This window comes from Ochotona princeps, chromosome 1 (assembly GCF_030435755.1).
Source record: "Ochotona princeps isolate mOchPri1 chromosome 1, mOchPri1.hap1, whole genome shotgun sequence".
Classification (NCBI taxonomy): domain Eukaryota; kingdom Metazoa; phylum Chordata; class Mammalia; order Lagomorpha; family Ochotonidae; genus Ochotona; species Ochotona princeps.
In genome coordinates this window covers 35,506,342-35,527,844 of record NC_080832.1, presented here as the reverse complement: position 1 = coordinate 35,527,844, position 21,503 = coordinate 35,506,342, and the positions used below count along the sequence as shown (strand labels likewise).

General features: G+C 39.8%; 1 protein-coding gene across 3 annotated transcripts in view; it reads right to left on the bottom strand.

The window, feature by feature from the left end:
* The window catches only part of THEMIS (thymocyte selection associated), a 218,801-nt gene extending 215,638 nt beyond the window's left edge, over nt 1-3,163 (bottom strand). For 2 of the 3 annotated variants that reach the window (XM_058677019.1, XM_058676980.1), the window contains exon 1: nt 2,892-3,160. In XM_058677019.1, the coding sequence (XP_058533002.1) occupies nt 2,892-2,982 (91 nt within the window). In that variant the 5' untranslated portion in view covers nt 2,983-3,160. Of the gene's footprint in view, nt 1-2,891 lie in introns of all 3 variants that reach the window. The other variant, XM_058677084.1, reaches the window with a different exon arrangement.
* Between the last annotated feature and the right edge of the window lie 18,340 nt (nt 3,164-21,503).

The following is a 21,503-nucleotide window of genomic DNA, read 5'->3' as shown; positions in this document are numbered from 1 at the left end:
ATAGATGAAAATTGCAAAACAATTCAACATGGGTATTCTAGAACATTTGTAATTCTTCTTGATCTTCATGTTGATTACACGAATTTGTTTACTTTGTAAAAATTCATCTTAGTTGAGGTATAGCACAATAAGTTAACACAGTATGAGGATGACCTGAATACACGGAGAGTCATATTGTGTTCTTTTGTAAGACAATAAAAATGTCAATTCTACCCAAATTTATATAGAAAATAAATGCAATTAAATAAAATCACAGCTTAATTTTTTATAAAATCAGTGCTTGTTTAAAAATATGTTTTAAAGGTTTATTAAGAGTTAAATTAACTTAAAAAAAAACCTGAATGAAAACAAAGGATTGGTTCATATACCGATCATATATCAACATTTATTCCAGAGATATTGTTACTAAAAAATGGCAAGATTTTATCACTTCTTGGCCTTTTGGCTAAGATCAAGTGTAAAAAATGGCAAGATTTTGGCACAGTTAAGAAAAAACCGACTAATAGAAGAGAGGTGATGCTTCAGATAGACTGGCAGAGATCAAAGCATGTCATGTGATTTGCTGGTAGCAGCACAAGGCAGTGGAGAAGATGGCCTGGCAAGTCAATGAGCGTTGGAAATCAGGTTTATCCTGTACAGAAAAATTAAAATTGGGTCGCTGTAAAGCTCATGGTTAGGTGCCATCCAAACTGAGCAAAAACAAATTTATGAAATATGAATCTGTAGAGACACTATAAAATATTATAGGGGAATGCCTTTGCAGCCTAGACATAAAGAAAGATTTGTGATGCAAAACTTTAAATGCATAAAGATCAAACTGATTTGGGACTGCTTCAGAAACACAGACATTCTTATTATGAGATTGATGACAAAACGTGGTCTGACTTTCAAATAATCAATTTATAATTAAACAAACTCTTGTATCGACTTGGACAGTCTATATGAATTCCTTGCTCACAAGACTGTGTATAAGGGAACTGGAGGTGTGTTGATTTTGTGTGTCTGCACCTAGACATAGAGATAACATTTACCAATCTTTCTTTCATTTCATGATATGATACAGATGCTCTTTAATGACAATCGGATTTGTTCTGGATAAACTGGTTGTTAGACTGAAAATTAAATCAGAATGTACCTAATACACCCAATCTACCTAAGCACAATTAAACCCTTAAACTCTGCCTTAAATGTGTTCAGAATGCTGAAATGTCTAAAAGGAAGTCAGATCATCCAACAAAATGTCTATTTTATACTCAAGTTTTAAATATCTGATAAATTATTAAACACTATACTGAAAGTGGAAAAGCAGAATGATTGTAAGAGTGTGTTTTTACACCATTGTTCAGAAAATTACAAGTCAAGAAGTTGTGAATTGAACTATTTCAGCTCAGAAAGTTTGTGTACATTCTCCTGTTGTTGAACAGGAAAGACTTGCCTACATACAGTTCTAATCCATTTTCCCAGATTAGACTTGCTATTCTTCATTCAGTTTTACCTTTCTTATGATCAGAGATATACACAAGGAAGCCTCAAATGTTCACAGAAAAATAGAGTTAAAAGATAAAGTGCTTTTACATGAACTTTGTGAAGTCCTCTCATGTTTAGCTAGAAAATGACATTTTCGTTGTCTTGTATAAATTAAAACTAACCTCAAAAAAATCTTCAAATATTTATTGAGATTTTAATAATTTTATGTAGATTAACATACTGTAGTAAGTTACACCAAAACTCACTAATTTGCTATTGCATAATTCTAGCTGGACTCTGAATGGTTCAAAACATATTTTTAAAAATATCTTATTGTGAATAAATAATTTCTATACCCTCAAGTAAAAAAAGTAGCATTATTTTCGGAACTGAAAGGTCGCTACAGAATGGCTGAAAGGTACATTGATGCTAGCAATATTAAGAAGTATTTAAGAGCTTGGAGAATATTTCCTTCTCAACACTTGTGCTGTTGATGACTTCTCCTGGTCTTGTGTCTCTTTCAATTCTAAATGTGAAATGTATTTCTCACAGTTCTGGAAACTAGGAAATGTAAGATCAAGCAGCTATATCTGGGCAAGGGTTTCTTGCTGCGTCATAATATGGTAAAAGGGCAGTCAGCACTTGAAACAGAGAGAGCAGGTGTAAGAGAACTCAAGAGGGAGGCAGGAGGCAGGGAGGGAGAGAGAAAGAGAGAGGGAGAGAGAATGTTCACCTTTAAAACTAAGGCAATCCAAGGATTGCCAATGCACTCCCAAGATCATAGTATTAATCTATTCATAAGTGTAGGGCCTGATCGTCTCTTAAAAGTTACACTTGTTTTCTATGCGAGTAAAGGATATATTTATGTAGAGAGTAAACTTCAATGAAGGTAGCGTTTAAAACATACCAAATAACATGCCATCTATGCATGTTTTGCACACTCTTGACACTTGAGTGTTTAGTTTTAGAACAGTTTTATGATCACAGAAAGTAAAAAAAAAAAAGCTCTCACACATTTCATACCCCCAACAAATGCATACCTCTCCCTACTAATAATACCCACAGTCAGAGTGTCCCATTTATTAGAGTCCAATATCACTCAAAATTCCTCACTTACATTGGGGTTCATTGGTGTATATTCTTTCATGAACTTTTCACTCTTGATTATAACCAATTTCAAAGAAAGCCCACTAGTGATTACCCACCATGTTAAACCACTGAAAGCATACAAGAATTTTTAGATGTAATTCCTCCTCCCTTCCTACTAGGAGTCCATATAGGTTCTCCCTTCTCTAACACTTCTGAGCCTTGATCACTCACCAGTTATCAGTTAATTACAGAACTCATACTTTCAACCAAGATTTCTCCTACAAATTCCCACTTCCAAGTACTCTAGAGTGGTCAAAAATTTAGAGAGTGCTTACCTTCAAAATAGATGCCTGACTGGACTTCCAGGACCCTGGGGAGTGTCCTGAGGTCAAGGGAGCGGACAAACTCTTCCAGGGATAATGCCATTGCTTTGCCTTGGTTGTGGTGTAGACCTGGTACTTGCAGAAACTTACAGCTTCTGGGTGTCACTTGTCCACGTCAGTTCTCGCTCACCATTCCCCACCCAGGGCATGCACAGACTTCACACCAGAGTCTATGAGCTCTGCGTGGGGACAGTGGGGAGGGAGGAGGAAGAAGACAGGAGACAAATGGAGTTACAGCTCTTTTGTTCTTATTGTGGCTTCCTATCTTTCTGACACTGAAGTAGAACAGGGTGGGGGAGGGGTAAATGTGTCTGAACCAACACTGCCAAAAAAAAACGTGAGAACAGATAAGAGCTGCTGTGTTGCTGTCATGGTGGATCTCTAACAATTGAAAGAGATCTCAAGGTTGGAATTCCTCATGACTTACCCACCAGAAAAATAACAAAAAGGTAGTATTGAAAGCTAATCTTAAAAGCGGCACCACATTACTTCATTATTTCTCTAGCTGATTTGTAAAAGTTTGGCGTTATGCCTTATTTGCATACCATCAATGCTTTTATATTAAATTTGGTTACAGAAATGCTTTGTGTCAGCAATTTTTAGAAATCTGATACTCAGGAGATAGTACTGAAACCACTTCTAGTTCTTCTGTTATTAGAATCTTGCTGAATCTTAAAGGCAGGTTGAGGGTAGAGGTGAGATACACTAGGGAAAGTGATACACTACTTAAAAATTGTAGGGCAATGCAAACTTTCAAATCCCTATGCTATGGTGGAAAACAATCTGGTCACTCGGAAAACCTGTTGCCTGGATTTAGTTTAGCTAACTTGATCTTTCTCATCTCTGATCCTCCTTTTACTAATACATGCAGGAAAAGTACAAGGAATCAAATAAATTTTGTGACTAATTCCAAGTCCAAAATCTTATAATTCTCATCTTGTAGTTTAAACTGAGGAAGAAAAAAATGCCTGAAATTAAAGGCAGAGAGGAAATGTCATGAAAACTAATTTCAAAACTTCCCCTTCAGAGCAGGTGGCGTGGCACACTCAGCTAATCTGCCATTAGAGTATCAGAGGACCTGCTTGAACCCTGGCTATTCAACTTTCACCCCCTGCTAATACACCTTGGGAGGCATGCATAACACCCAGTTAAAGTTCTTGCCTTCCAACTTTGGGTTGTTCCAGAGTTGGCAATTTTGGCCACCTGGCTGAAGAATGAACTACAGAATAGGCAGTATCTTTCTGTCTTTGTATGTCCTTGTCTCTGTGCAAATGCCTTTCAAATAAAGAAACATATAAATATTTTTCAAGAACATGAACTACTGTGTTCTCAGTATCTAACTAAAAGTATCTGAGAACTAGGTGTACAATTCCAGGTAATATTTTCTGTCTTTAAAGAAAAAACAAAGGAAGAGCAATTTGTATAGATACAGCTGAACGATGCCAAGAAGCTGCAGTTCTTCTTCTAAATTAAACTCCAGCCTGCCTGTTTATTGTAGCTTTAAAATAAATAGCTAGTTAGAGCAGGTCAGGGTCATCACAGCTCGGTCCTATATTTTATAGAGATGACAAAGGATAAAAATATGGTCTAGTTTTTACAAAGAGCTTACAAAATTCTTTTAATTCTTTATAACCATATTAGAATCCCAGTACCTATGAAACTGTGTCACATAATACAATGTAATTAATGAATTTAAAATAAAATTTAAAAAAAAAAAAAATAACCATATTAGACACAATCTTCTGCCTTTCTTTATTTCTCTCTTTTCCAAACTAGTATTTATGCCTGGTTACATTAATAGATTTACCATCAAGGATTCTACTTCCTCTGTTGCAACATTTCTTTTTCCTTTTCTGTTTTTTTTTTTTGGGGGGGGGGGATTGAAATCTTCCAAATTTAGTAGGCACACTGCCCAAGCTTAGGTTTCTTAATCAACGAAAAATGTTTTTATGGCCTAACAGTATATATCACATGTTAGAATATACGATAATAACCAATTTAGAATATTCACTAAAAATCATTTATACCAAATCTAATATTGTGGAGGAGCTGGTTAAAGCTATCACCTGTGATGCCAGCATCCCATTTGAATACCAATTCAAGTTGCACTGCTCCACTTTCCATCTAGCTCCCTACTAATGTGCTTGGGAACGCAATAAAAGATGGCCCATCTGAGCCCAGCACATTGGCGCAATTGGCTAATCCTTCACCTCTAAGCACAGCATCCCATATGGACATCAGTGCATATACTGGTTGCTCCACTTCTCATCTCCCTCCTTATGCCCTAGGAAAGCAGCAGGGGATTGCCCAAAGACTTGGCGCCCTTCACTTGCATAGGAGACCCAGAAGAAGCTCCTGGCTTCAGATCAAATCAGCTCTGGCCTTTATGGCCATTTGGAAAACGAACCAACAGATAGACAATCTTTCTACCCCTCCTCCTCTTTGTAAATGTGCCTTTCTAATAAAAAGTAAAAACATTGAAAGAAGAAGAAGGTCAATCTACTCATGTCCCATGCACTTGGGAAAAGTGGAAGGAGTTTCAGACACCTGCCATCAACCTGGAAAGAATTCTAGACACTTGGGGTCAGCCTGGAAGGAGTTCCAGGCACCTGAGTCAGCCTGGCCCATCCCTGATCTTTGAACCCACTTGGAGAATACACCAGCCCCACTCCACCCAGCCTTTCTTTCTCTCAACAACTCTACATTTCAAATATAATAGTAAATCTTTATGCTAGAAAATCATGCATCCATTAGAATTGATACTACAAGAATTTAAGTTATTGTCTGGTCCAAATTGGATTTCATGAAATTTCATGTAGAAGTCCCAAATCAATTTTTTCCCCTGTTTTTCAAAGCAGCCACTTTATAAAATCAAGTCTCTTACAATGACCTTGCTACCCTGATTTTCTGTTCTTCTACCAAATGTTCTTCCTGATCTGTTACAGCCTATTTCATTCACCTAGTAGTAGTTAACCACACTTATGATTATGTCAGTGTCCCAAGCCAAGACTTTTAGTGTCATGCTAGATGCCATCATGTCTTCACTCCCCAAATCCTCTAAGCTCCTTAAATTGCAGTTTTCAATTATACTCACTCTGTCCTTGCCTTGTGTTTCCACTGTTACTGCCTGAGTCCAGATCATAATCTATCCCGGCAGTGTTAGCAAAAGAATCAGCTCTGAAAAACCATGAATAACATTGACAAAGAGTATTGAAAAGGTACTTATCCAACCAGGTAGCAAGATTAATTATTAAAATTTAAATCACTAAAACCTCAGATTATAACAGTCATTTTACTGAGAATTCCTAATCAATTAGACCATATAAAATAATTCCCTATGGAAGATATTTCAGTGCATTAAGGAAGAATGTTTTTACTCAACAAATGTCTGTTATATAATTCAAAGTATTTTTTGTCTCAGACTAACACAAAAATTAATTTGTAAAAACTTATTTTGCACAAAATTATGAAAGAAAAATATCTAGAAGAAGATGAAAGAATTATTTGTAAGCATTAATCAAAATTTCAAAGGAAAATACTAATACATTTGTAACATATTAATCAAAGCTTCAAAGGAAAACACTGATACATTTGTAACAAACAAATATTTCTATAAATGAGAAAGAAACTAATCAATATGAAAAAGTTGCTTCATCAAAGAATTACTTTCTTGAGTGTATAAAAAGTACTTATTAGCTAATATGCAAAAGAAAATGGGCAAGCTTCTTGACTAAAGGAGAGCTGTTGGAACATGAGTATTGGAACATGAGAATCCAAAATCCTGGAAAGCAAAGCAACATGACGAAACAAGACCAATATTCTCTACTTCTCTAGAGAGGTGTTTAAGGATTAATAATTGTCACCAAGAGTCTGAGAATCTGAGCAAAAACTGATGATTAAGGAAAAAAGAAAATTGATTTTATAACAGCTTCACATGGCCGGAAAATACTTCTTGCGGCTAGCAAGTCATCCAGAAAGACTTCGAAATTTGTTGTTCAAAACCACGTTGTCCATTTAAATTTCTGCTAACTCCTGAGCAGTACAGAAATTAAAAATGATGGCCCAAAATATGGAAGAAGCTAAGCAGGGCTTCGTTCAGCAAACCTGCTGATGAGGAGGGAAGAGCTCCAATGAAATGTCCACCAGCTGAGCAGGTGCCCCTGGAACGATTCTCTCAAATGGCAAACTACAAGCAGAACAAATTTTCCAAAAATAGAAGCCAAGACTAAAATTAGTTCAATTTTTCATTGGATTAAGGTTATCAGCTCCTATTCTAGCTTAATGAGAAAAGCAGAGTAAATAAAATCTGTTTAGGAACAATGGACAGAATTTCTATATATTTTTGAACACTATGGAAGTTTGGTGTAGGTAGTATCTCAATGATTATGGCTAAGAATATTCCATTGTGTATATATAACACATTTTCCTTATCATTCAGATATAGAGATGAGGAGAGACAGAGAGGAACATCTTCCCTCTGCCGATTCACTCCCCAAATGGCCACAATGGCTAGGCCTGAGCCGATCGAAAGCAAGGAGCCAGAAGCTTCTTCTAGGTCTTCCACACAAGTATAGGGTCCCAAGGATTTGAGCTGTCCTCCACTGTTCTCCCAGGCCACAAGAAGGAAGCTGGGTGGGAAGCAGGGACATGGGGATTAGAATCAGCACCCCCCTATGAGCTCCTAGTGTGTACAAGGTGAGGACTATAGCTACTAGGCTACTGCACCAGGCCCACTGGTGACTTTTCTAAAGACTTCTTTGCCTAGATCTGTATCTTGCACGGTGCTTCCTATGTTTTCCTCTAATAGTTTGGTGATTTTCTGGGTGCAGATTTACGTATTTGATGTCTTTAGGCTGACTTTTATGTAAGATTAAAGGTAGGGGATCTTGCTTCTTACATCTGAGAAGCAGATATCTTCAAGTTTCCTTTGCAGGTTCCTGGGGAGGAAATGTAACCAAAAAGAAATTGGGGACAGTGTTCTCTTGAGCAGGGACAAAGTTTATTTCCAGGGTTATAGTTCTTACACACTTAGTAAAACAATAGTTCAAACACAACTCAGAATTAGGTGATATCTGGGAGCAGAGTTGAAGGAAGCTAACAAAGCACCTTGGTCAAAGCACTATTGAAACGGGGAATAGATAAGGAGTACTGTCTGTCCTTGGTGAGCCTACTAGGCCCAGCACAGAGATGTGTGCATGTTCTTTCTGAGAATATACCAAACACTAGCTGAAAAATTTCAAGAATGAGAAGGAGCTTCCCTGGGAATCACGTTCCTTGGATTGATATATTTTTATTTGATTTATTTATTTTCATTTGAAAGAGAAGGTTTACAGAGAAAAAAAGGACAGAGACAAAGATCTTTCATCCACTGGTTCACTCCCCAAGTGGCCACACGGGCCAGAGCTGAGCCAATCCAACATGAGGAGCTTCTTTTGGGTCTCCCATGCAAGTAGAGGACCTCAGAGCATTTAGGCCATCTACTGCATTTCCAGGCCAAAAGCAGGAGCTGGAAGGGAAGTAGAGCAACCAGGACATGAACTAGCACTCCAATAGGATCCCAGTTCTTAAAAGGAAAGAATTAGTCAGCTAAGCCATTCTATCAGGCCTGATATTTGTATTGTTAGCATTTTTTTTATTTACTTGTTTCAAAAGCAGAGACACAAAGAGATATTTCTGGGGTTTTCCTGCCAGCAGGCCCCCAAAACCACCTAGGGGTGAGGCAATGGTGTTCTGCGGCCACAAGAACCACCAGAGACAGTCTGGTCAAGAATGTCTGCTTATTGTAATGCAAGTACAAATTTATATAGACTAGGAAATGGGCAAGCAGTAGGGTGTTTCCTGACAGTCCTCCCACACAACAATGACACTGTAATTGGCTAGAAGGCATGTCTCTCTGGACCCTTCAATCAAATCACAGGTCACATACAACCCATAGGCTGGAAGGTATGCCTCAGGTCAGAGTAGGTAGGCCATGAGTCACATTAGACTTCTCAGAGTTGCTTTTCAAGAACGTCTCAGCACAGCTCGTCCAAGGACAGAGAAGAAGATACCCAGATGCAGCCCATTGTGCTAGCCTGTATATTCAGTGAACAGGCCTGGTTGAGGTCTCAGCCGAAACCATTGTGAGGGGATTCCCTCGGGGTCACAGTGTGCCTATGACCTCCCACATAGGCCAAGCAGGCAGAGATCCAGGGGTGATTTCCCACAGTAATACAAAGAGAACTTCCTGTCTACTGGTGAACTTGCCCCAACTGGAGCCAAAGCCAGAAGCCAAGAACAAGTCAATGTAAGTCTTCCATGAGAATGGCAGGAACTCAGCTACTTGATCCATCACTATTGCTTACAAGGATCTGCATCAGTGAGAAGCTGGAGAGAGGAGTGAGCCAGGTACGGAAGCCAGGTACTCCAGTGTGGGTTGTGAGCAACTGTTAACTGTCTTAATTTATTGGCCAAGCATCTACCCACTGAGATTGGTGGTTAAGGATGTAAAAATTTTATAGATATCCTGCCTTCCTTATGGAGACATGTTTCAAATGAATGGATCTGTATATTACTTGTGGAGGTGTGTGGGGGCATTCTGCCCATTACCTATTGTAGCAGAGCAGGTTAGGTTGAAATGTAGACCCTAGGTGGGCATATGATGCAGTGATTAAGGTGAAACTTGAGACTTCAAATCCTCTATCAGGATGCCTAGCTTGAGTCGTATGTTTCTGCTTCCATCCAACTTCCTGATGATAGGCATGCGAGGAGGTAGCAGATCACAGCTCAGGTGCTTGGATCCCTGTCACTGATGTGGGAGGCTCAGAAACAATCCATGGCTCCTTGCTTTGCCGTGATGCCTGGTCGTGCTGACTGCTGCAAGCTTTGGGGAAGATGGAACATATTCGTTCTCTCATATGGACACTGGTTCATGCCTAGGCTGCTCCATTTCTTATCCAGGACCCTTTTTATGGCCTGGGAAAGCAGAGAAGGATGGCCAAGTCCTTGGGCTCCAGCACCTGTGTGGGAGACCCAGAGGAAGTTCCTGGCTCTCAGATTCCAGTAAGCTCAGATCCTGCATTTACGGTCAATTGAAAAGTGAGCCAGAAAATAGAAGATCTTTCTGTTTCTCCTTCTCTCTGTAAATCTGCTTTTCAAATAAAAATAAATATTCTAAAATAAAGAGGTAGAAAGAAAGGAAGAATTAAGTATGGGAATGGGAGGAATTGAGGGAAGAGGAAAATGTCACTGTGTTCTTAGAATTATTTCTAAGAATCACTGTGAATCTACTAATACAGGTAAAACTTAAAATACAAAAATACAAAAAGCTTATAATTGTAACACCTTTACACATAAAAAGAAAAATGTGAAAGGCAATTAATGTAATTGTTGTAGATTTCACATATACCTCTCAGTCTCCCTGACTCAGGAAGATATGTTTAACTCTCAGTACAGAATTACATGTTATAGGCAGGAATTTCTTATGTTGAAAGGAAATGAAAGAACAATATTTCAAAACTGAGTTCATTTTTTTACTCTAAAAAAGATTAAAAAGTGTTTCTAGTTTGTAACCTAAGCACAAGATATGCACAATTTGAAAAAAATACTCAAAGTGGGAAAAGTCATAAATCCAATGGCAGGAAAACCTGGATGCAAAATTACTGATTAGAAAAAGAATCAATCTTTTGGAAAACTCCCCTAAATAAAAGTCTCAAAGAAATGGAAAGCAAAATGAGATATTTACAGACTTAGCCTATAGAAAGAAATAGGTGTAGATTTCATTAGTTTCTGGTGTAAACAATTTCTTTCTTTCTTACTTTCTTTCTTTCTCTCTTTCTTTCTTTCTCTTTCTTTTTCTGTGTATGAGATAGCCAAGCTTAAGTGCATTAAACAGCTTATTTTAGGTGATGATTTTTCATAAAGGTTTATAGCCATGGTTAGAATTGCTTGTCTCAATGACTATGTTTTCCAATTAAACAGAGAAAACATTGCAATGAGCCTCATCATATTGAGAGCTCATTGTTTTAGAGGATGTATTTATTTCATTTGTAAGAAACACGAATTTATTCACAAGAATTTGTTATCAGGGAAGAAAATTCTTGATATAAACAGTTACAATCTCATTTGTTCTTAGCATATATTCAAGGGTAAGTCAATATTTAATCAATTATCCACAATAATTCTTCCAGAGCAAAATTCCAGACAGAGTAAGCGTTGAGGAATCTGTTCCTGCTTATCACCATGCCTTGAGGAGGATAATTAGGGGATTTCATATTTAAGTGGAGTTTCTAAATAAAGAAGACATTTTAAAAACTGTTTTAATTGCCAAATTTTATAATAGGCTGTAGAGTCAGAGAAAAATTGCAGGTATAACACAGAAGTTTTCTGTATACACATATTCATGCCTAATTTCCCAATTCAGATCTCTGAATTTCTATGCTGCATTTGTCACTTAGAAACTATTATTGAAACGTTATTTGCAAAAAAACTATGTCTTGGTATTTCCCTTCTTCCCAAATGCCTTTTTATAATTCCACCAAAGGAACCTTTTTACATCTAGTCATAAGTTTCCCCTAGGTCCCTAGGTTCTGAGACAGCTTCTCAGAAACTTGTTTTCCATGACCTTGACAGTTTGGGTTGTGTGATGCTTTTCTCGTGGATCAATTGGGATAGGTTGAAGTTGCTGGCGTTGAGGAGAAAGCCTATAATGGCAAAGTATTATTCTCATCCCATCATTATCAAGAGTGTACATTGTTAACATAACTGATCAGTGAGGATGTTACTTTTGATAATGTGACTGCTGTGGCTTGGAAACGATTTTTATGCATCCCCCAAGGGTCCATGTATTGAAGAGTTGGTCCCCAGTTATGGCAATGAAAATGGAATTGCAACTTTTAAGAAGTGGATCCTCCTGTGAGGTAAAGAGGCCCCAGAGTCACTGACTTTAGTAGATACTAATGTTGTATTCTTGGAGAGTGAGCTAGCTCTTGCAAAACAAACTTTTAATTAAAAAAAGAAGAAGAAGAAGAAGAAGCAAGCTGACTCCACCCAGTGCTTTCTGGCTTCCTGTCTCACCACACCTCTTCTATACACACTTCCAACCCGATTAGGCTACCCACATTGAGGTGCTCACCACAGCCTGGCAACAGGCAGTTCTCAGGCTTTCAGAATGGTGACATGAATACGTCTTGGTGTTACAAATGACCCAGACTCAAAGGTTTTGTTATAGAAACAGAAAATGCACTAATACACTGGCCAGGGTTGTACTTAGCCATGTTTTTCCACAGTAATGCTACTTTTCTGCTTGGTACATTCTCTGTGGAAGCCAGTGATCAGGCACAGCCCACATTCAAGGGCTAGAAATTCATACTGTTACTCGCTGAAGAAGGAAGAGCTATATAAATAGTTTAGAGGTCTGATAGAGAAATATTTGCTTCTTGACCATTTATTTACATCATTATTGGTATTGATTTTACACTTTGTATAATAATCTAATACTACCTTTTTATGTTATACCTCATTCCAACTTTCACCATATGTATGCCCACACCCATGAATATTATATGTGTCTATCTGCATTGACAATATATTCTAACATGTATGCTATAATATATAGCATATTAATATAATTTTAAAAGTATAACAATAAAAACAAATAAGTACAATCTAAGAAAAATAGGACAGTAATAACCTTAAGGGACAATAGATATAACAATAACTCTTTAATCCGACCTTGTGCTTTTACCAGTATCTGTAACACTGTTTAGATTTATTAGGCATATTAAGTAAATGTCTATGCTTATGGATTTAACCATCTACCTAAAATTATAATTTTTAATATATTTTTAAAGATGTATTTATTTTTATGGGAAGGTCAGATATACAGAGAGGAGGAGAGACAGAGAAGAAGATCTTCTATGCACTGATTCACTCTCCATGTCCCTGCAGTGGCCAGAGCTGCACCAATCCAAAGCCTCATCCAGGTCTCCCATATGGGTACAGGTTCGCAAAGCTTTGAGGCCATGCTCAACTATTTTCCCAGACCACAGGCAGGCAGCTAGATGGGGAGTGGGACACGAACTGGCACCCATATGGAATCCTGGTGCATACAGGGTGAGGATTTTAGCCACTAGGCTATCGTGCATCAGGCCCTAAAATTATAAATTTTAAGTAACCAAAACAATATATTAATTAATAAGTTTTGTGAACACTGGTTGCAACATCTACTGGGCATTGGGTGATATGTTAGGGATTTCACATGGGTCACCAGGTGGACTTACAGTCTGGCGTGTGTTTGCAGCAATTGTCAGTCTAATTTTTCACCAAAAATTTCTTAAATTTAGGGATGAGCACCATGGCTCAACAGATTAATCTACCACTTTTAATGACTGGCAATAATATGGGCACTAGTCTAGTTTGGTTGCTCCACCTCCAATCCGGCTCCCTGCTTATGGCCTTGGAAAGTAGCAATTTGGCCCTACTTCTTGGGCCCCTGCACCAAAGTGAGAAACCCAGAAGAAGCTCCAGGTTCCTGCCTTCCAGCTTCAGATCAACTTATCTCCAGCCATTGTGGCCATTTGGGAAGTGAACCAGCAGATGAAAGGTCTTTCCATCTAGGTCTCTCCTTCTCTCTAAAAACTGCTTTTCAAATAAAAAATAAACAACTCTTTCAAACGTTTCTTGAATTTAATGATCAAGGATGCAGTTTATTCTGTCTCATCCTCAGGAGCTGGTTTGCATCTTAAGACCTTAGACATGGGCCAGGCACAATACCCTAATGGCTAAATCCTTGCCTTGCATCTGAAGCTATCCCACATGAACATCTGTTAATATCCAAGCTGCTCCACTTCCCATCCAGCAACCTGCCTGTGTCCTGGGAAAGCAATAGAGAACGGGCCAAAGCCTTGGGACCCTGCACTCACTTGGGAGACCTGGAAGAGCTCCTGACTCTTGGCTTCAGATCTGCTGAGCTCCAGCCATTGAGGCATCTTGTGAGTCAGTGGACAGAAGATCTTTCTGTACCTCCTGCTGTTTGTATACTTGGCTGGTAAGGATGAAGAACTATGCAACTCATCTTGTTATTTTCAACCTTTTTTTTTTTTTAACAGTTTAGACTAAGGATCTCTTACATTCAGGAATGTTTGAAGAAGTGCATCTCACCAGAAAAAATCATGACAATTTTTGGGATCCCAAATGAAGTATTCACATCCATTAATGTGTAACTAACACAGTTTAATGTGTTAAACAAATGTAAGAAACAGTGCTCATTGTGTATACTCCATAATATCTAGTATCTTCACAAGCTCTATGCTTTAAAAGAGTTTACAGAAAAAGTTAATGGTTAAAGGTGTCACCTCTTCATTCAGTGTAATTCAATAATCAAAAATTGAGCCTGATTGACTTCTGCCTCTCACCTCCAGTCCTTCAGAGATGACAAGAGAAAAGTCACCCCCACACCTGGTCACCAGTGCTTAGAGCATTGCTCCCACTCAGAATTCTCACTGGAAGTAAGACAGGAATGTCAGGCTTTTAATCCCTGAAGCCTGACTTTCATCCCCAAAACATGACTGTTTAATCCCCAAAACCGGTTATCAACCACATAAAAAGTCCAAGCGTAAAAATATATTTTTTAAATAAAATGAAATAACTGAAGTGTATTTTTCCTATGTAAACGTGTACTTTAGCACTCAATCACTTGACCTATATTCCTAGTATATCAATATGACTGCCAATGGCGAGCAGGACCAGGTTGTTCCTATGAAACACTTCCAGTCTACCTTACCGATGACACATCTTAGAAAGCAGAAGATGACCCAAGTAATTGGCTCCTGGTTTTGGCCTTCCAGCCATACCCATTCCAGCTGTTTGTCAAGTAAACCAGAGGATGGGAAGTATCTCTTTTTGCCTCTCCCTCTCACTATAACTCTGCTTTTTAAATGAACAAATCTTAAAATAAATAAATAAACCCTTAGCAGCAAAGAAATGATAAAGGCAAGATTTATTTTGTTATCCACTAAGAGCATGTCTGTGTATAAGGACAATTTATACCTCCTTTGCTTTTCATTTTGCAAATCCCCAAGCGATGAATTCCTTATGTAATGTATCATCTCATCTGCTTACAGAATTTCAGTATTAAAGGATTTCCTAAATGTACCTGACCACCACTCTTTTGCTCCCCATTTTATAGTAACCACATGTATTTCTACAGTAGAACCAGGATATAACTGCATAGACTCCACAAAATATATTCAAACCTTGCTTGACACAAATTAATGTTTAAAGAAAATATCAAGTTATTACTTTATTATAAATACATATAGTTTGTTTACCAGAAGAGTAACTGGCTAGTTTGTCTTTAATACATTATATATAAAATATATGTATATATATATATGTACTTATATATATATAATTAGTGAACTAAAAAGTTGCTACTTTTGCTGATATTGAACCACTTTTGGAATCAAATCCATAAAATTTTTTTAAACTTCAGAATACTTTATTTCTTTTTAAAATAAATTTTATTTTTTAATAGTGATTACATGATTGATCAGGGTGGGAAGGATCGAGGTTTAGGGAAAATTGGGTGAACTGATTGCTTCCAAATTTGCTATTTCTTCTTTTTGTTCCTGGGAGAAGGGGAGAGACAGAGGAAACCATTCATGACTTTCCACACATCCCAGTACCCAGGGATGAGGAACTGCCACCTCATATCAACCCAGAGTCTCAATGTGTTCATATTCCAAGGGTTCTGTCCAAGTGATTTGGATAGTTCTGAAATGCTGCCAATTTCACTGATCCAAGGATGATGTCACCCTCCCAATGCCCATTGGCTCCATTCACCGAGATTATTTGCTGTCATCGTTTGTTTGGGTAGTTGTCCAGTTTGTTCTGCTCTCTTTCTTCTGCTACAACACCAAATGTGCTGCCATATTCTCCTTTTACAACAGGGCCCTGGTCCACTGCTCCACCTTTTTCATTAAGTAGGGCATGTTCTTGCACGTAAGTCCAAGTACCAGGGCTAGGCTGCCCAAGCCGCACAGGATCCCCCACTAGTGGGGCTCACCAAACTAACACTCACCACACAGGTAGGCCCCAGGATGCAGGCCAGGTGATCTGAGCCCTGCCAAATCCCTCACCCTTGGGGCTCATGAACCTGACACCCACCTAGAAGGTGGGCCTCCAGACCCGGGTTAGATGACCTGAGCCCCACTTGGAACCCTATCCCTGGGGCTCACAAACCTGACACTTACCTAGTAGCAGATCCCAGAACCCGGGCTAGGAAACCCAAGCCTTGACAGATCCTCAGCCCCCAGGGCTCACAAAACCAACACCCACCTAAAAGGTAGGTCCCAGAATCTGGGCTAAGCAACTCAAACCCCATCGGTTCTCCCATCCCCAGGGCTCAGGAACCCCACCCCCACCACACAGATGGGTCCCAGGACCTGAGCCTAGCTACCCAAGCCCTGTCAGATCCCCTGTCCATGGGACTCACGTACCTGAGCCCCGCTGGGCCCAGATTGGCATAACGCACCTCACTTCGGCGTCCACAATCTTATTGCGCAGCCTGGCCTAGTCTAGTCTACCCATGTTCCAGATCCTGTTGGTGGGTACTGCAGCCTATCCCAGCATAGCCTGATTGCTGTCCCAGTCCTAACGTGAACTGGCTGGTGTTGCGGCCTGATCTGGCTCCCCCCCGCCCCCTGCCCTCATTCTCAGATCTGCCAGTAGGTGTTATGTGCTCGCCCAGACTGGTCTGTTCCCAGACATACCCACATGTATGCCAGCAGGTACTGTAACCTGGCATGGTCTGGATTGCTCCTTGCCTTGCTTCTTGCACCCACCTGCAGGGACTGTGTCCCATTGAAGGAGTTTTCCAAGATCCTCCATCGAGTCTCCTCCCAGTGGCAGTTCTCGTGCACTTCAGTGGGTTGTTGACCCAGGTTAACTTTGTCCACCTCTTATCCTGACAAGAACAGTGACTTTGCTCAACTGGCCACACTCATTCTGGTTCTTGTTGTTGGGTGTTGCAGCCCAGCAATACCTGGTCTGTGACCAGACACAGCTTTCACATAGTTCAGAAGGAGTTAAGACCTAGCCTGGCCTGTTCTACACCCAAACTGGCTCTCATGAGTACCAGTGGGAGCTGGTCAAGCCCCAGTCTGTCACTTGACAGTCCCAGTGCACACCCGCACTGGCGCAGGCTGTAGCAATGTATAGCCATATCTGCTGACCTCATCCTATTCTCGTCCTCATCAGTGGGAACTCCAACCCAGCTTGGGTGCCTCCTAAGCTCCTCAGCAAGGCCTAACCCCACCCACAATTCTCGGGTGAGCCAGCAGATATTGAGTTCCACAGGGGTGAGCCCATGTTGCCCCCAACAGATTCTACTATCAGACCCACTTCTCTCATTCTTGTTCTCTGCCCCAAACCACTTGGTGTCAGTCGCCTGCTTACATACACATGTCGTGGACTTATCTATGAAAGTCCTTCAGCTGTAATTCCTAACCTGGGCATAAAAACCACAGGTCATCTCTAACTACCACCTGCGTGATTCCATCATCTTCCTGTAAATCAAGACCCTCTAACAATTAGGGTGCACCATCAGCCCTTTTAGGGGGAGCCACACAGCTCAGCTACAGGCACCCATAAGGGTCAAAAAACCTAACCTCCAGGATGGGGTGGGCCTGGAAGCCCACTGAGCTGCTTTCCCCCACAGGGAGCCAGTGTGCTTAGCTGTACATACCTGCTCCAGGTTGAAATCAAATCCATATAATTTGAATCTCATATACACTGTAGTCCCATCATAAATTTCATCATTGATGAATTCATAATAAAGCCTGTTAAATTTATATTTTAAAACATTTAAAGCTTTTGTTGGCATATGCAATGAGGTTTATCATACCTCTCCCTTCAGGAAAAAAGACATTGAAATCAGATATAAGAAAAAAAAAATGTACCGTTGAGTGCCAGACAGGCATCTTACAAGTCTGTGCCTATTATAAAAATAAAGTTATTTTAGTTATAAAAAATAACTAAAGATGTGCCACGGAGAGCTCAAGAAGCAGACAGGCAAAATGTCACCATGTACATACTTTGTGTGAATTTAGCTAGAACACAGGAAAAAGAACCCAGGTACTTCCTTCTCCTACTCTGCATCTTCTAAGAATCATTCAGAGATGGGGGGCAGCTCATGTTTGCTAAACACAAGGGATCACTCAAAGACATGGCAAAAATGGGAAAGGTTCATTATGAAAAAGAAATAAAAACCTGTATTTCCTTCCTAAAGCAGATGCAAAAAAGGAAGTTCAAGGAGCCCAGTGCACCCAAGAGGTTTCCTTCAGTTTTTTTGTGTTCTGAATATCACCCAAAAATTAAAGAACATTCTTGCCTATTCATGGTTGATGTTGCAAAGAGGCTTGTGTAATAACACTGCTGCAGATGCTAAGCAGCCTGATAAGAAAGAAGACTGTTAAGCTGAAGGAAGGATGCTAAAAGGGTATTGGCATGTGCCAAACTAAAGGAAAACATGAAGCAAGAGGCAGGGAGACGGAGTGGAGAGAGAAGAGTCCTCAAAGTTGAAAAGAGGCAGAAATACAACGAAGAAGACCATAAAGAAGATAAAGATGAAGATGATGAGGACGGAGCCCTGGCACTAAAAAAGGACAAAATAATGCCACCCTACGACTCCTCCCCAGTATGTGGGCTGCTGTTCCTTCCCATCAACTGTACCCTAAACAAGTACTTTCAAGGAAGATTACAGGATCTAGGTTTCTAAGTCAGCACCTAAGTTCCCCAAAAAATCAAGCCACAAGGGCTCTATTAATGCCCCAGGCCCTCGAAGTAATTATGCATAATCACTACCTTTGTTCCTGAGATAACACGGTAAAGACATGTAAATACTCAGAGTCCCTAAGGCTTGGTCTCTACCAGCCCTTCTCATCTTACTGTCTCTCTTTATCTTACCAAAATAAACCTTCACTTCTACTGTCACCCGGTGTCTGGTCTCCATAAATCTTCACTGACACCAGGACATGCACCCAGACTCATCTCACCGGTTTTCCTGTAAAAATGATGAATAAGTTGGCTCTACAGCAAGGCTTTCATTTTTTTCCCCTTTGTCTATAAAGCATTTAACCCATACTCAACTCACTCTCTTCAAAGAAAAAACAGAAAGATAAGGTTGCATAAGATCTGTTTGTAAACTGCACTTTTTCTTTGCATCGTTAACAAATTGCCTCCTATATCATTAGATACACCTGTCTTAGTGGCATCTTTCAATAGCTTGCCTGGTACAATGCAGGGGTTTTAATTGGGCATGAAATTCTAAAGTTGATACACAACACGAATTACTTATATATGAAGAAGACAGTATTTTCATCTTCAGTTATCTCTGATGTAGCTTATTCAAAATAATTGTTACGTTAACTGAGTATCAATCTGTGATTGTGTGATAGATTAATTGATAGACAGATCCCTGATGGAATAAAAAAAGCAAAGCCTCTTTCACTTTTTAAGATTTATTTATTTTTATTGGAAAGGCAGATATACAGAGAGGAGGAGAGACAAAGAGTAAGATCTTTCTCCTGATGGTTCACTCCCCAAGCGGCCAGAACGGCTGGATCCCGGCACTTTCAAGGCAAAGACTTAAACCACTACTCTGTTGCACTGGACCCAAGCAGAGCCTCTTTAAACATGTACAAAATGGGGCCTGGAGTGATAGCCTAGTGGCTAAATCCTCACCTTGCATCTGGAGGGAAACCACATGGGTGCCTCTTTCTATCCCGGCTGCTACAGACCCCATCCAGCTCCCTGCTTGTAGCCTGGGAAAGCAGCAGAGAGTGGCCCAGTGGGAAACCTGGAAGAGGCTGCTGACTTCAGATCAGCTTAGCTCTTGCCCTTGTGGCCACTTGGGGAGTGAACCAGCAGACAAAGTTCTTCCTCTGTCTCTCCTTCTCTCTATAGGTTTACCTTTTTGATAAAAAATAAAATAATTTTTTTAAAGTGCACATAATGCTCACTTCTCAGAAGATACTTTTAGCAAGACAGAAGTGTCTTTCCACCCTTGTGAGTTTTTAAATTATAAAAATAGAAAGAAGTTTTTACCAATCACACCTTTGGTTGGCTTTTTGTTTTTTTCAGGAGCAAACCAGACAGGAATATAATCTTTGCCTCGGAAGGGGTTTGTTCTTCCCTCTTGTTAATTGCTAGCCACCGTTCTTACCCAAATTGTGGCACCACTGTCACCATCTTCTGGGGTCTTTCCTTTGGAACCTCTCTACCTGATGCTGCTCAGGAGGTCTCCATCTTTAATATCTTTAATTAGTCTTGGTTTGCACACTGAAATTGTCATCATGAGAATTCTTTTATGTGAGACGAAAATTGAGATTGCCTTCATTTTTTCATGTGAAATTCCCCACAATTGCAAAACACATGCACATACAGAGTTGACATTCTGAACACATAGATTTTTTTTAACTGAAAAAAGAACACAGATGATAATGACAATACAGCATAATTTTGGCAGAGCTAGACTAGAAAACATTTCTGGGACGGTGAACTAAAATGGGAGCCTGCAATGTCATTCTGTAGGTTAACAGCTTGTTATTGACAGCTGTGAGAACTGAAGCTTCACATCAGGCTTCCATGCCATGCTGGAAAAAGCAAGCTTTGAAGGCTGATTTGGTTGGTCTTACTGAGAGGAGTCAGCTGGAATAATAGATTCTCTGGTCTTTGGTGAAGTTACCTTTGTAAAATATAAAATCCTGCTTCTCCCCATTTCTTCCCCTTCCAAGAGCAGGTTCTCTCCTTGAGAGAGAAATAAAGGTCAGAATCAACATATCAATTCCCATCTCTTAGAGTTGTTGTCATAACAAAAACCAGGAGACCTAGCCCATACTAATCCCAACTCTGGGTTACTGTCCGCCAAACGGTGTGGGAGTTTTCAGCTTATCATCAGAGCCGAAAGAGAAAGCCACCAATCAGTCTCACCCTTCTCATGTCCTTTGGCACTGGACAAGGTGCTGCACCACTGCTCATCACAAAACAGATTTTTTTTCCCTCTCTGCCTTTTGTCCCCCTCCCTAGATGGTGCATAAGAGACACCATTTCCATGATTTCCTCAGGACTTTTCCTTCCTTTGTAAGTGTGCCCAGGTTGTTTGTTGCATGTCTCCTAGGATAATTTATATTCCTGGGGAGGCTGGGTCACAGGTCTTCAGTTTAATGGATGAACTTCATGGTGATGACCATTTGTTCCTCTCAGGGATTCAGACTGGATTGTCATATGGACTTGTCATTTGCTAATTTCTAGTGGGCCTGTTATCACCAAGCTTGGTTAATAACGATTCCTTAATACACTCTAGACCTGTCTAGCATGATCTCTCTCTCACACCTTGCAACAAAAGATCTTTTATCTTCTAGTGCATTCTCCAGATGGTTGCAATGGCCAGGGTTAGGCCAAGCTAAAACCAAGAGAATAATTCTCCATTCAGTTCTCTCACATATGTGCAGCAACCCCTGTACCTAGACCATCTTCTGCTGCTTTCCCAGGAGAGACCTCGATTGGAAGCTCAGAACTCCTGTT